At 38.3% G+C, this 13,952-nt stretch overlaps 1 protein-coding gene across 5 annotated transcripts in view; it reads right to left on the bottom strand.

Moving 5' to 3' along the window:
• fer (fer (fps/fes related) tyrosine kinase) overlaps nucleotides 1–13,952 on the bottom strand; it is a 226,584-nt gene that overhangs the window by 54,100 nt on the left and 158,532 nt on the right. For all 5 annotated transcript variants that reach the window (XR_011342757.1, XR_011342758.1, XM_069892572.1 and 2 more), the window contains 2 exons: nucleotides 7,035–7,127; nucleotides 786–989 (listed from right to left, as the gene is read on the bottom strand). Coding sequence is in view for 3 of the 5 variants with exons in the window: in XM_069892572.1 (XP_069748673.1) it covers nucleotides 786–989; nucleotides 7,035–7,127 (297 nt within the window). In the remaining 2 variants the exon portion in view is untranslated. The remainder of the gene's footprint in view (nucleotides 1–785; nucleotides 990–7,034; nucleotides 7,128–13,952) is intronic.

Genomic DNA, 13,952 nt, shown 5'->3' with positions numbered 1-13,952 from the left:
CGAGGGTGATTTTCTGGTGGAGCTGCCGCAATCTGAAGAAGGATTCTATAAGATGTGGGCGGGGAGTGTTTGCAGGTCTAACCCGCGATATCAGGACTGAGCCAGGCGTGTATATATTTTGCTTAGTTGCTGTTGGTTTGATATATGTAGATGTGGAATACAATATGTGTGGGGGCCAGCTCAAGAAAGGGGAAGTAGGCAGCTGTTGTTATGGCTATTCTACTCCTGCTGCAATCGCGCTGCAGCCTCCGTATTTAGTGGTGTAATGCGCATGTGCGTGGTACCTGGTTGGTAAGTAGGGAGTATACAGAAGGCTGTGGACGCAAGCTGCAACTCTCCCCCTTCCCAGTGATGTAAATATGTTTATCTTGTTCAGTAAAGCATTTGTGGTGGTTTACTGCATCTACCGACTCTACTCATTATTTTAAGCATAATAATGAACAGTCACAACCTCTTCTCACTGCTACCTTTGGGGAGGAGGCACAAAAGCCTGAAAACCAGTAGCAATTTATTTTCAACACTTCTTTTTAATTTATTTTAATTTATGCTATTGCAGTTAGGCATTTTTTCCCTTTATGAAGTCCAAGTTTGGCTGCAGCAAGTAAACATTTTGGTGCTCATGTACATTGTACATGACGACAAACTCATTATCATTAAAATGCACAGTAATTCACCCTCTCCAGGGTTTGTTGATGGATGATGAAATGTTTACATTTTCAACTTGCACAAAATAATATCAATGGATGAATGAACGTCTTTGGATTATTTTTCTGAAGACTACTTACATCTGTATACTGGATGATAAAGTGCCTGCGTTGCCCATCTGAGTAAACAGAAAGGACATATTCACCAGGCTTGCCATGACTTTCTCGGACTAGAAAATCTCCTTGCTGCTTCAGCAGCTCCTGGGCTTCTATCCGAGGAATTGCTCCATGATACCAGTCTTGTTCAGGTAATGGTTTCTCACTGGAAGGCATCACATCAAAGAACTAAAAGAGAGAAAGTATTTCTAATTTTGAAGAAATGTGCAAACACCATATTGCTGCATTAAAGCAAACCTTTAAGGCAACAATTTAAAACAAAATATGAAGAAATAAATATGATAGCTTGCAAAAAATATAACAATTAACCAAAAGTTAGTGACCAAGCCAAGTTGAGACTAAAGGCACTTGGTTATTTATGTGCAAATGCTTAATCTTTATCAAGAAAGGGTTGATCTCCAAGTTAAGTATGGAAATCGCAAAAGTATGAATAAAAATGATCCTCAATCACTAACACTGCATGATTGCTATTTTAATGTTTGCCTCATCAGAAAAATGCATTGTGATATATGAAATCCCTGTACTTACATTGCAGATACAAAGTAAACACCACAGAAATGGTCAAATCATTTCAAAACTAAATATCGCTTAACTGGCTGGAAGAGTACCAGGGAGCAGAACCATGATGTGAAGGGTGCTGAGGAGACCAAAGGGTCCTGACCGTGTTGGAGGTTCTGATCGCGAGCTTGGGTTTGGTTTGGACTGTGTTTGGATTGCATTAATCATCCTTGATGCCACCTCCACCTTTAATTGCCATGATAGAACTTTATGCACTCTCTTTCCAAATTCACAATATTTCTGTTTTGGTTTTAAAATAGTTTTTAAAAATTTTATGTGTTTGCAATGTATTGTATTTTTTTTCCAAGATCTTGTATTTATCTTTCTCACCCATTCTCTGGTACTATTTTTCTAGCTGTGTTATTTTTTTCTCCAGACCATTGACCTCTGCCATGTATTCCTTCTTTTTTTTAAGTATATGAAATTATGTGTCCGCTTAGATCAGCCTCGAGAGTATTCCACATTTTTAAAAAAACTATCAGTTCATTTCACAGAACAATTCTATTTGTCTCCAAATAAAATTACAGAAATCTGTCCTTCTCAACAGAGTAGAATTAAGATGCCATCAATAAACACTCTCTTGTTTTTCTGGCATTGCTATCGTTATAGTCAGCAGTGCATGATCAGATAGCAATCTAGTTAGATACTCTGTTTCGACCACTGCTTTTTTAATTGTGCAGACTTTAAAAAAAATAAATTCTCATATAAGAGTCTTGAACCTTTGAGTAGAATGAATAATCTTTCAGTCTTGGGTGTGACTGTCTCCATACATCTATAAGATTTAAATCCTTCATGAAAGTTAAAGTAACTTTTGCAGCTTTTGCTTTTGTCACTGCCCTCACTGTTTTATTAGGATGGGGTCCAAGCAAAAGTTAAAATCTCCCCCAGCCAATACATTTTGTCTTTCTTCTACTGCTTTTAAGAAAAATTCAGAGCATAGTTATTCAAAAATGACATTCAAAAATGTCCAAGATTTGCATATATCCGATAATGTGCCATTACAAACCTTCCTGCTGGATCAATGGATGTGACTTCAACCAACACTTTTTTTAAAAATTAAATTTGCTACCCCCCCGCCCCCACCTTGCTTTGGAATTGAAAAAAGAGGAAATAACTTGTCTCACCCAATCCCTTTTTAATTTATTATGTTCTGATTTTTGAAAGGTGTGTTTTCTGTAGGAAATCTATGTCTGCCTTTAATTTTTTTAATGTGCCAAGACTTTTCTCTTTATGGGTCCATTAATATTATAACTAATAAATGTTATTGTTTTATTATATTTACATATATCCAGCTCTATCCTATGACTCTTCTGTTCATTCATACAATATAGTGATTTTTTTCCCTTTTAAAAACATAAGTGATACCTGGCGCTGATGGTAATGTAATCAAGAAACTCTGAAAGCAAGAAAAGGCACAAAATTATCCTAGACAAAGCCCTTCCCCTTAACTTTGGCGCCATTTTACAAAAACTCTCCTTCTCTGGTAGTATTAAATCAGGGTATCCAGTCTCCTACTATTTTACTAAGTATTCATCCTCACTTTCGTGCTCTCCCTAAACATTTCAATATTACTTTAATTAACCGAAGAAAGATGATTCAAAGTATAACTCTCTTTTTACTTTTATCCTGATTTTAAAGATTCAAGTTCACTTTATCTTTTCCTTGTTCTTCTTCCTGAAATCCATTCTGAGGTCCCCCTTGCAGTCCTTGTAAATATCTATCTAACTCCTTTGGATCCCTCCAACACATCGATCCTCAGCGTTGCTGGGTATAGAGTACTTTATGTTCAGTGTTCACAATAGTCACTTGACACTGTCAAATTCCTTTCTTTGCTTAACCAAGGTCTTGGGAAAAAAAAAGTACTTTTCCACCCTCCAACTCAACTGGGCCATTATGTTCACTGGCATATCCACTGCTGCTCTTATCATTGCCTCCTGATCCCGGAAGCTCAGAAATCTTACCAGTACCAGTCATGGTCTTTGATCATCTAGTCTTCTGGGGCCGAGGGTCTCTCCACAACAAGTGTTATTTGAATCTTCTTGTTCCTAACAACTGTTGGATCCATTCTTCAAAGAAACTCACCAAGTCATTCCCTTCAGTCCCCTCTTTTAGCCTGGCGATTCAGACATTGTTCCCTCTGCTGAAATTTTCCACATGATCAATTTCATCCAGCAGCAGTTGTTTGTTCTGTTTCCATGTCTTTGCATTTTCTTTCAAGGCTTTCAATTTTTCACGAGCTGTTATCAGGTTATTTTCAACCTGGCCCACCTGAGTCATCTGGTTTTCAATCGCTGCCGCCATCACTGATATTTTGTCTGCTACCTCTCTCAGCACATCTTCCGCTCTAGAAAATTGTCCACTCAATATCTCTATTGTTTCCAGAATCATTTGCAGATCAAGTCCTGATCCCCTCCCCACCACTTCCAGCTGCTCCAAATTCATGGTGACACTTTCTTCATCACTCCCTTGTGGACTTTCTGTCGACGACCTTGGCGACTTTTAAGCTTCTTCAGCTTTAATTTTTTGGGTCTTATTTTTCTTACCTGTCATTTTTTTTTACATTTGAAATGTAAAATCTCTAGTTTGACAGTTTTGAATCACCTTTTTAATCACTCTTCAGAGAGAGCTCTTCTAATCCACACATGGCCATACCACCCCCCCTCCCCCTAGGCAATTCAATCCTTTAGCAAAGTTATAAAGTCTACTGACCAGTAATAAGAGGATGTTCTCCTCTTCTGTGCAAACCAAATGAACAAAATTCTACAGTTTGTCTTTAAAAAACAATTGTCTAAACAAAAATTGAGGTGTGTAAAAATAAAGATTGTTTCATTGGTTTAGCTTGATTCCATCTTGTATGTGACACAAGCATTAACTCATTCTGAACAATGTCAAATTAAAACAGGATTGGGTCACACACAAACTAGTTTGATTCATTTCTGTAATTGTTATTCAATATCCAAATATAATGTCAGATTTGATTTCTTAACTACAGTACTACTCCGATTATCTGAAATGGTCAGGCCTGGCCACTGTCGGATAAGCGCTTTTTCGGATAACTGGTCATTTTTTAAAAACAACCCAGTAGCCACAGCAAATCACTTGTAACAATAACAAAGGAAAGATTTTTAAGCATTAATGTTTAATTCTCACAAGAAAAATGCTGGCCACTGCCAATCACCGATACCTCCCCAGCCCGACGTCCCTGGTTAGTTCGGTTCTGAAAAAATTTCCAACAAATGAAGATTTCTGATTTGTTTTGGATATCCCCATTTATCCAAAATTTTACATTTCTTTTCAAATAAATTAGGATTTCGGAGTATCCAATTTTGGATAATCGGAGTTGTACTGTATAAATATATCAAGTTCAACATTACCCCACTTTGCTTTCCGATTTTTAAGAAAATTAACTGTAAAATAATAATGAATTATTGCCAGATTTTCCACAGTACAAACACATGATCTAAATAAAGGACTCAATTTATTTAGTTACCAGATAAGGAATACTGAAGTGGTGAAATAGCTATGTTATAGATTCTCAGAATCATGCACCAAAGAAACCAGCCTTTAGGTCCAACATGTCCATACTGACCATCATTTAGATATAGCAGCACTTGGTGCCTTGGAGATTCAAGTGCTTGTCCACATAACCTTTTAAATGTTGTAAGAGTTTCTCCCTCCACCAGCTTCACAGCCAGAACTGTCAGTAATTTTCTAACTGTGCCTAATCAAATTTGCACCATGATCTCCACCTGTTCCTTGCTCAACGTTAATAAAGGCCAGGATCCCATGTGTCATCTTCATCACTCTATGCACCTGTTGTGTCACCTTTTAAGGATTGATACAGTTGTCAGTTATGATCCCTCACTTTTTTTTGCGACTTCCTTTGCCCTCATCCTTCATGGCGCATGTTCTACCCTTATTAAACACCCCAAAATGTTCATGTCACACTTTAAAATGAAATACTATCTGCCATTTTTCCACCCAACGAGTCAATCTCATTCTGTTTCATCCAAAGATTAATCTCATCACTAGCAATAGCATGAAACCATAATAGTTATCCAAAAGGTTCTGAAAAATAAACTAGAGAATGTAGAAAAGTACACCATAGGAACAGACAGCTGCACTGAACCTGCTGTCTAAATCATACCAAAACTTTGCTAGCACATGATAGCTATCCCTTCATCCCCTTTATATAAATGTTACTGTTGAATCTGCTTCCACTACTACTCAGGGCAACCTGCTCCTGGCACCCATTCCTCTCCATGTAAAATATTTTCCCTGCGCATTTCTATCAACTTCCTCCCCCTCACCTTAAACACATCCTCAAGTGTGTGATGCTTTTGCCCTGGGAAAATATTCTGACTGTCTACCCGATCAATGCTTCTCCTGATATTATACACCTCCATCATGTGCGCCAAAGAAATCAACCCAACTTTGTCCAATCTCTCCCCAGAACTGATAACTAAACCAGAAAATATCTTGATAAATTTCCTTTGTCACCTTTCTTTCAACATCATTGCTGTCATGGGGTGACCAGAATTGCATGCATTGTTCCAAGTGTGACTTACCGACGTTTTCCAGAGTTGCAATATTATACACAAGTTCAATGAAGCTAAAGCATATCATACACCTTTTTATCCACCCCATTTAATTGTGTGGTTACCTTCAATGAGCTCCAGACTTGGACACCCCCAGATCCCTTCACACATCAATGCTTCTCTTACCTCAAAATCCTCTAATACACAAGAATTCTCCACACTGCTTCTCTGTGTTGACCATGATGCAAACTACACATTTTCTTGAGTGGAAGATGCTCTGCTTAGTCATCTTTTTGTTTTTTAGCAAGTATAAAATACCTTAGGATTTTTATCAACCCTGTTTTCCAAGGACATTTCATAGCCCCTTTTGGCTGTCCTAATGCCATACTTGAGCTCTTTCCTGTAATCTTCATGTTCAAGGCCCTTGTCTGATTGTAGTTTCCTGAACCTCCTTTTTCTTCTTGACCTCTCTTCTCATACCTTGCCATCCTTATCCTTCCTCTGCACTGGAACAGGCACCTGAACTTTAGTCATTTTAGTTCGAGTTTAACTAACTCCCACATGTTAATTGTGGGTTTGTCCAATTACAGCTGCTTTCAATGAACCTTCTGTAGCTCCTGTCTATTCCTGTTATTATTTGCCCTCCCCATTTTAGAACTTTTCTACAAGGCCCGAGCTTATCGTTTTCCAGAACTATTTTGAAATTTTAACAAGAGTGATCACTGTTCCCAAATGGTTCCCCACTAAAATTCAGATCACCTGATCAGGCTCATTTCTCAATACAAGGTCTAGCATGATCCCCTTCTTGTTTGGGTTATCGACATGCTGCTTCAGAAAACACTTCTGGACACACTTAACACATTTGGCCTTGTCAAAGCCTCTGGATATCCCAGTCAAAATGATTCACTGTTATCTGCCCCCAAAGGTAAACATACCAGATTATTATAAGAATCAGAAGCAGAACAAGTTAGTCAACTTGCACTTTTTCTGGGTAACTACGCAAAAGTAATAAATTCCAGTCTTTAGAGCAACATTCAGGATCACTCTGCAAATAGATTATTAAAAATAGGAATTTGCCAGAATGCAAATAATTCATATGAAAATACTGCTAACTTACAGAGGAACTCAAATAATTCTTTGGTGATCGAATCATTCCTGCAATGGAGTGTCGAATGGATTCAAATTTTGAAACCTTATCTTTTCCTTTATCCTGAAAAAGAACACAAATTACTTAGGAAACAACGTATATATCCTATTAAAATGATGTATAATCCAATCTGATCAAGATTTAATTAGGTTATCCTTGTTCAATCCTTTTTTAAAAAAATATTTTATTCATTAGAAAACAAAGTAATAACCACAATTACATAACTGAAAAGTTAACGAATTATCAAAATCATTCGTGGTTACAAAGATATAACCTAAAAAGAACTACAGAAAATTCTAAAAGAAAACACCTAACCTACAAGTCCTACAAGTAATCTATATCTCGCCTTTGTTTTTGTACAGGATGATGATGATGGCATCACGAAGGTCCTGAGGCAGTTTTCCTTGGTCCCAACAAAGCTTGAAAAACTCATGCAGTTTGACATGCAGAGTTAAAAACAAAGGCGAGAAATCAGACTGCTCAAACTACAGGGGAATCACGCTGCTCTCCATTGCAGGCAAAATCTTCGCTAGGATTCTCCTAAATAGAATAATACCTAGTGTCGCCGAGAATGTTCTCCCAGAATCACAGTGCGGCTTTCGCGCAAACAGAGGAACTACTGACATGGTCTTTGCCCTCAGACAGCTCCAAGAAAAGTGCAGAGAACAAAACAAAGGACTCTACATCACCTTTGTTGACCTCACCAAAGCCTTCGACGCCGTGAGCAGGAAAGGGCTTTGGCAAATACTAGAGTGCATCGGATGCCCCCCAAAGTTCCTCAACGTGGTTATCCAACTGCACGAAAACCAACAAGGTCGGGTCAGATACAGCAATGAGCTCTCTGAACCCTTCTCCATTAACAATGGCGTGAAGCAAGGCTGCGTTCTCGCACCAACCCTCTTTTCAATCTTCTTCAGCATGATGCTGAACTAAGCCATGAAAGACCTCAACAATGAAGACGCTGTTTACATCCGGTACCGCACGGATGGCAGTCTCTTCAATCTGAGGCGCCTGCAAGCTCACACCAAGACACAAGAGCAATTTGTCCATGAACTACTCTTTGCAGACGATGCCGCTTTAGTTGCCCATTCAGAGCCAGCTCTTCAGCGCTTGACGTCCTGTTTTGCGGAAACTGCCAAAATGTTTGGCCTGGAAGTCAGCCTGAAGAAAACTGAGGTCCTCCATCAGCCAGCTCCCCACCATGACTACCAGCCCCCCACATCTCCATCGGGCACACAAAACTCAAAACGGTCAACCAGTTTACCTATCTTGGCTGCACCATTTCATCAGATGCAAGGATCGACAACGAGATAGACAACAGACTCGCCAAGGCAAATAGCGCCTTTGGAAGACTACACAAAAGAGTCTGGAAAAACAACCAACTGAAAAACCTCACAAAGATAAGCGCATACAGAGCCGTTGTCATACCCACACTCCTGTTCGGCTCCGAATCATGGGTCCTCTACCGGCATTACCTACGGCTCCTAGAACGCTTCCACCAGCGTTGTCTCCACTCCATCCTCAACATTCATTGGAGCGACTTCATCACCAACATCGAAGTACTCGAGATAGCAGAGGCCGACAGCATCGAATCCACGTTGCTGAAGATCCAACTGCGCTGGGTAGGTCACGTCTCCAGAATGGAGGACCATCGCCTTCCCAAGATAGTGTTATATGGCGAGCTCTCCACTGGCCACCGTGATAGAGGTGCACCAAAGAAGAGGTACAAGGTCTGCCTAAAGAAATCTCTTGGTGCCTGCCACATTGACCACCGCCAGTGGGCTGATATCGCCTCAAACCGTGCATCTTGGCGCCTCACAGTTTGGCGGGCAGCAACCTCCTTTGAAGAAGACCGCAGAGCCCACCTCACTGACAAACGACAAAGGACGTAAAACCCAACACCCAACCCCAACCAACCAATTTTCCCCTGCAACCATGTCTGCCTGTCCTGCATCGGACTCGTCAGCCACAAACAAGCCTGCAGCTGACGTGGACATTTACCCCCTCCATAAATCTTCATCCGCGAAGCCAAGCCAAAGAAAGAAGAAGAATCTATATATGTTTAAAAGAGTTATGAATGAATAAGAATGTATAGTCATAATGCAACAGGGGACTGTATTGCATTTTGAGTGAGTTAATTGGGAAAATGGAGCTGACTTTGCAGAATCATGCGAGCAAATGTGATTTCGACGTGTAGATCAGGGTTTTAAGATGTAAAAACATCATGTGCTTTGGGGGGGGGTTCCATTCTTTTTTATTTCTTTCTCTTTTCTACATTAATTAAGAACATTATGAGATATGTTGTTAATGAAAGTGGGAGGACTACGAGAGATGGGGTGGATGGACAAAGGATTTTATAAAGGTACTTGATGGCAGGGAAATTGAATTTTATTAATATCAATGTAAATAGAATGCCAAATACAATAAAACAGAAAAAAATACATAAAAAAACAAAAGTGGATATAGCATTTTTTCAAAAAACGCATTGGATGGAAAAAGAGCATAAAAAGTTGAAAAGAGATTGGGTTGGATTGATATTAGCATCTTCATTTAATTCAAAAGCTGAAGGTGTGGCAATATTAATGCATAAAAATTTACCAGTAAAAATATTAGATACAACTATAGATACAGTGGGAAGATATGTAATGGTTATTTGTCAAATTTATTTTGAATATTGCCCTTTATTGAATGCGTATGCACCAATTGTGGATGATGGAAAATTTATATAAGAGTGAATTGATCCCAATGGTTGCTATGGATTATACACTAAGTAAAAAAAAAAGACAAATTTTAAGTGGCAAAAAGAAGCTGTTAAATATTTAGGAATACAAATAGATAGAAATTTAAATAATTTATTCATATTGAATTATTTACCATCATTGAAAAAAATTGAGGATGAGTTTTTTAAACTCATAACTTTAATAGGACAGGTAAATTGTATTAAAATGAATTTTTTCCAATAATACGGTATTTGTTTCAATCATTATCCATTCCTATACCAGAGAAGTTTTCCGAGAACTAAATATAAATATAAGGAAATTTATTTGGAGAAATAAAATGCCAAGAGTGGACTTTGAAAAACTGACTTTGAAATTTGAGCAAGGAGGATCAAGATTACCAAATTTTTAAAAATATTATAAAGAAGCTCAATTAAGATTCTTGTCCAACTGTTATCAGATTGGAGAAAAATCAGTGTGGGTTCAGATTGAAATGAACAAAATAGGAGAAATTAATGCAGAGTAATTTTTGTATAAATGGAACAACGTGTTATTGAAAAAGGAAACAGAAGTACCGATTTTAAAGCATTTGCTTAAGGTATGGAATGGAATCCATACCTTAAGAGAGTGTAACAAATACAATGAATGTTAGATACCAAATAGTACAATATAATTTTCTTACATCAATTATACTATGCTCCATATAAATTAAATGGAGTTAACTCAAATTATTCTGGGAAATGTTTTACATGTAAAACAAGGAAATACGCACCTTTCTACATTGTTTGGTCCTGTGTTAAAGCGGAAAAATTTTGGAAAGATATGAGTATAGTATTAGGACAAATTATGAAGATAAAAATACAAAAAAATCCAAGAATATTTTTACTTGGTAGTATATATGAAGCAGGTTTAAAATTGAAGTTAGATAAATATCAAATACATTTTTTGAGTATAGCAACAGCGGTAGCAAAAAAAGTGTGGCAGTAACATGGAAAACAGAAAATTTTATAATGATGGATAGATGGAATACTGAAATACAAAATTTTATACCATTAGAAAAAAATGGCTTATAGTTTACGGAATCAGATTTGGAACTTTTATAAGATTTGGGAACCATATATGGAATTTGTTAACATAAGTACATCCACATCATCCATATCACCCACTCCTCTCAATCAATAATTAAAAGATACAAAATTATGTTAGGAAAATATGAATAATGATTAATATATAGTTTTAGGTGTTTTCTTTTTTTCTTTCTTTTTAGGGGAGGGGATAGGGATAAAAATAAAAATAATTATATCAATTTTGTATTGAATAGTACAATGTACTATTTATATATAATTAAATAATTGTTTGTCATTGATACAAGTGATAAATAACATTTTCAAAAAGGGCCACCCTATTCAAGGAGCAAAAAGGATTCAGCAGGTAGGCATGGGCAAGGGCAGATTTTATATATCATATGTCATTTTATTTTAGTGGGAATGGCAGCCAAGGCAGAGGAATACTCCTTTTGTAGAATGTGGGTCTTCATGGAAGCCAGTAGTATCCCTGACAACTTCATCTGTGAGACGTGCATCCAGCTGCAGCTCCTAACAAACTGAGTTAAGGAATTAGAGCTGGAGATGGATGAATTCCAGATCATTCGGGAGATAGAGGGGTTTATAGACAGGAGTTACAGGGACACTATTACACCTAGGAGGCAAGAGGAGGGTAGATAGGTGACAGTCAGAATAGGGAAGGGGAACAGATATGCAATAACAAGTACAGCATTTCAGGGGACAAGCTATCAGAAACAAGCAATGGCAATCAGGTCTTTGGCATTGAGTCTGGTCCTGTGGCTAAGAAAGGAAGGGAGGAGAAGAGCCGAGCTTAACTATGGAAGGGAATTCCATAGTTATAGGGACAGATAAGAGGTTCTGTGAAAGGGATTGAGAATCCGGATTAGCATGTTGTCCCCTTGGTACCAGGGTCCGATATAGCTCAGATTCAGTTCATGGCATTCTCAGGAGAGAGAATTAGCAGTCACATTTCCTGGTCCATGTAGGGACCAATGATATGGGTAGAAAGGGCGAGGAGGTCTTGCAAGGAGAGTTCAGGGAGTTCAGTGTATGGTTGAAGGACAGGAATCCCAAGGTTGTGATCTCAGATTGCTACCCATGCCATGTGCTCATGAGATTAAGAGGGTTGACAAAGGTAGGCTTTTTCCACTGAGAAAAGGTGAGATACAATCTAGAGGACATGGGTTAAAGGTAAAATGGAAACATTTAGAGGGAACACAAGGGAGAACGTCTCACAGAGACTGGTGGGAGTATGGAACGAGCTGCTAACTTAAGTGGTGAATGCAGGCTCAATTTTAACAGTTGAAAAGAATTTTGACAGGTACACAGATGGGAGAAGTATGGAGGGCTATGGACTGGGTGCTGGTCAGTGGGACTAGGCAGAAAAATGGTTTGACACAGATTAGAAGGGCCGAAGGGGCCTATTTCTGTGGTGTAATGTTCTATGGTCACTAAAATCAAGGAGCTGATTATTGACTTCAGGAAAGGAAAACTAGAGGTGTATGATCCAGTGATCATTGGGGGATCAGAGGTAGAGAGGGTGAGCAAATTTAATTTCTTGGGAGTCACTATCTCAGAGGATCTTTCCTGGAACCAACACACTAATGGCATTGTGAAGAAAGCACATCAGTGGCTCTCTCAGGAGTTTGCGGAGGTTTGGTATGACATCAGAAACCCTAGCAAGTTTCTATCAATGTGTGGTGGAAAGTGTGCTGACCACTGCATCACAGTCTGGTATGCAGATGCCAATACCCCTGAGCGTAAAGTCCTGCAAAAGGTAGCGGACACAGCCTATGACAAACCCTCCCCACCATCGAGAACATCGACACCATCAGAGAGCAGCAGCAATCAACAAGGATCCACACCACCTAGCCCATGTTCTGTTCTCGCGACTATCCTCCACCATCAAACTCAACAAATTCAATCAGAGGCTCTTACTTTTGCAGTTTTTTTTTCCTGTTTATATTGCAGTCAATTTTACATTTCTTTATTTGTTTACATGTACTTCTTTTGCACTACCAAAAAGCAGTAATTCAGTTGTATGTGATGTCATGTATACTGTATATAATCTGACAATAACTTTGAACTTTAATACAATGCCGGCATGCCTTGCTGTAAAGAAAATTGAAATTCTAACAAACTAACTTACTGAAACAATGTTAACGCCAAAGGGCTGTGGGGTGGGGGGCAACTTCCAGAATTTGAAAGTCAAAGAGAAAAATAGTAAGGAAAAGACAGGGGTGGAAATTGGATGGAAAATTTTAATAGAAATCTAAAAATTGTTAACATTAAACTTTTGAATGCCTTATCTGCATTAATGCAAGAAAATAAGAACTCGAGATGAGAATAGTCCATATGAATTGCTTTTTTAATATGATCTCCAGTCAATTGTAGGAGTTGTGAAAGAGTGGAGTGCCTGTTTTACCACTGTATTAAAATTAATTTAATGACCCAGATTTAACGGTACATTGATGGTCTTGTTGACCGCACTCCTGCAGTTCAATGTGGATGTCAGGAAGCTGCTTGTGTAACTAGCCCTGTTTCTCCAACTAAAATGCCCCACCAGTATTTTATATGGACTCAGAAAGTGTGCAGCTGCTCTATGTATTTGGAGGAGGAGAAAGGAGAAACACAGAATAGAGCAGAGGAACAGAAAAGTTGGCAGGTGAGAGGAGAATGCAACAATATAGTGTATTAAATCACATTTAGCTTCATTTATAGCATTATACGGAACAGCTGTGAGCACAAAGCAGGAATGATTAGTCCAAATTAAACCACACAATACAAGTCGATGTTTTCATTACCACTACTTTCACTGAAAAGGGGGGGGGAAAATGACAACAGTTGAGGATAAGCAAGACCACACCAGGATAAATATGTTCCAAACAAGTCTCCAATTTAGTGCAATTACATACAGAACATTCACAATAATATATTTTAAAAAACATAAAATAAACAATAAAATGCATTATTCTGTGCAGTCAGATTTATTTTGAAAAAATGCTTTATGAAATTGCTCAACTAACCATGGTAAGCAGCCTACAGAGAGAAAAATGATCAGTTTAATTCACCAATCCTAGTTGATGACATGATAAACTGGTTACAAG

Source organism: Narcine bancroftii, chromosome 1, assembly GCF_036971445.1.
Source record: "Narcine bancroftii isolate sNarBan1 chromosome 1, sNarBan1.hap1, whole genome shotgun sequence".
Lineage (NCBI taxonomy): Eukaryota > Metazoa > Chordata > Chondrichthyes > Torpediniformes > Narcinidae > Narcine > Narcine bancroftii.
The sequence above is the reverse complement of the archived record's forward strand: the minus strand, read 5'-3'. Positions and strand labels throughout refer to the sequence as shown.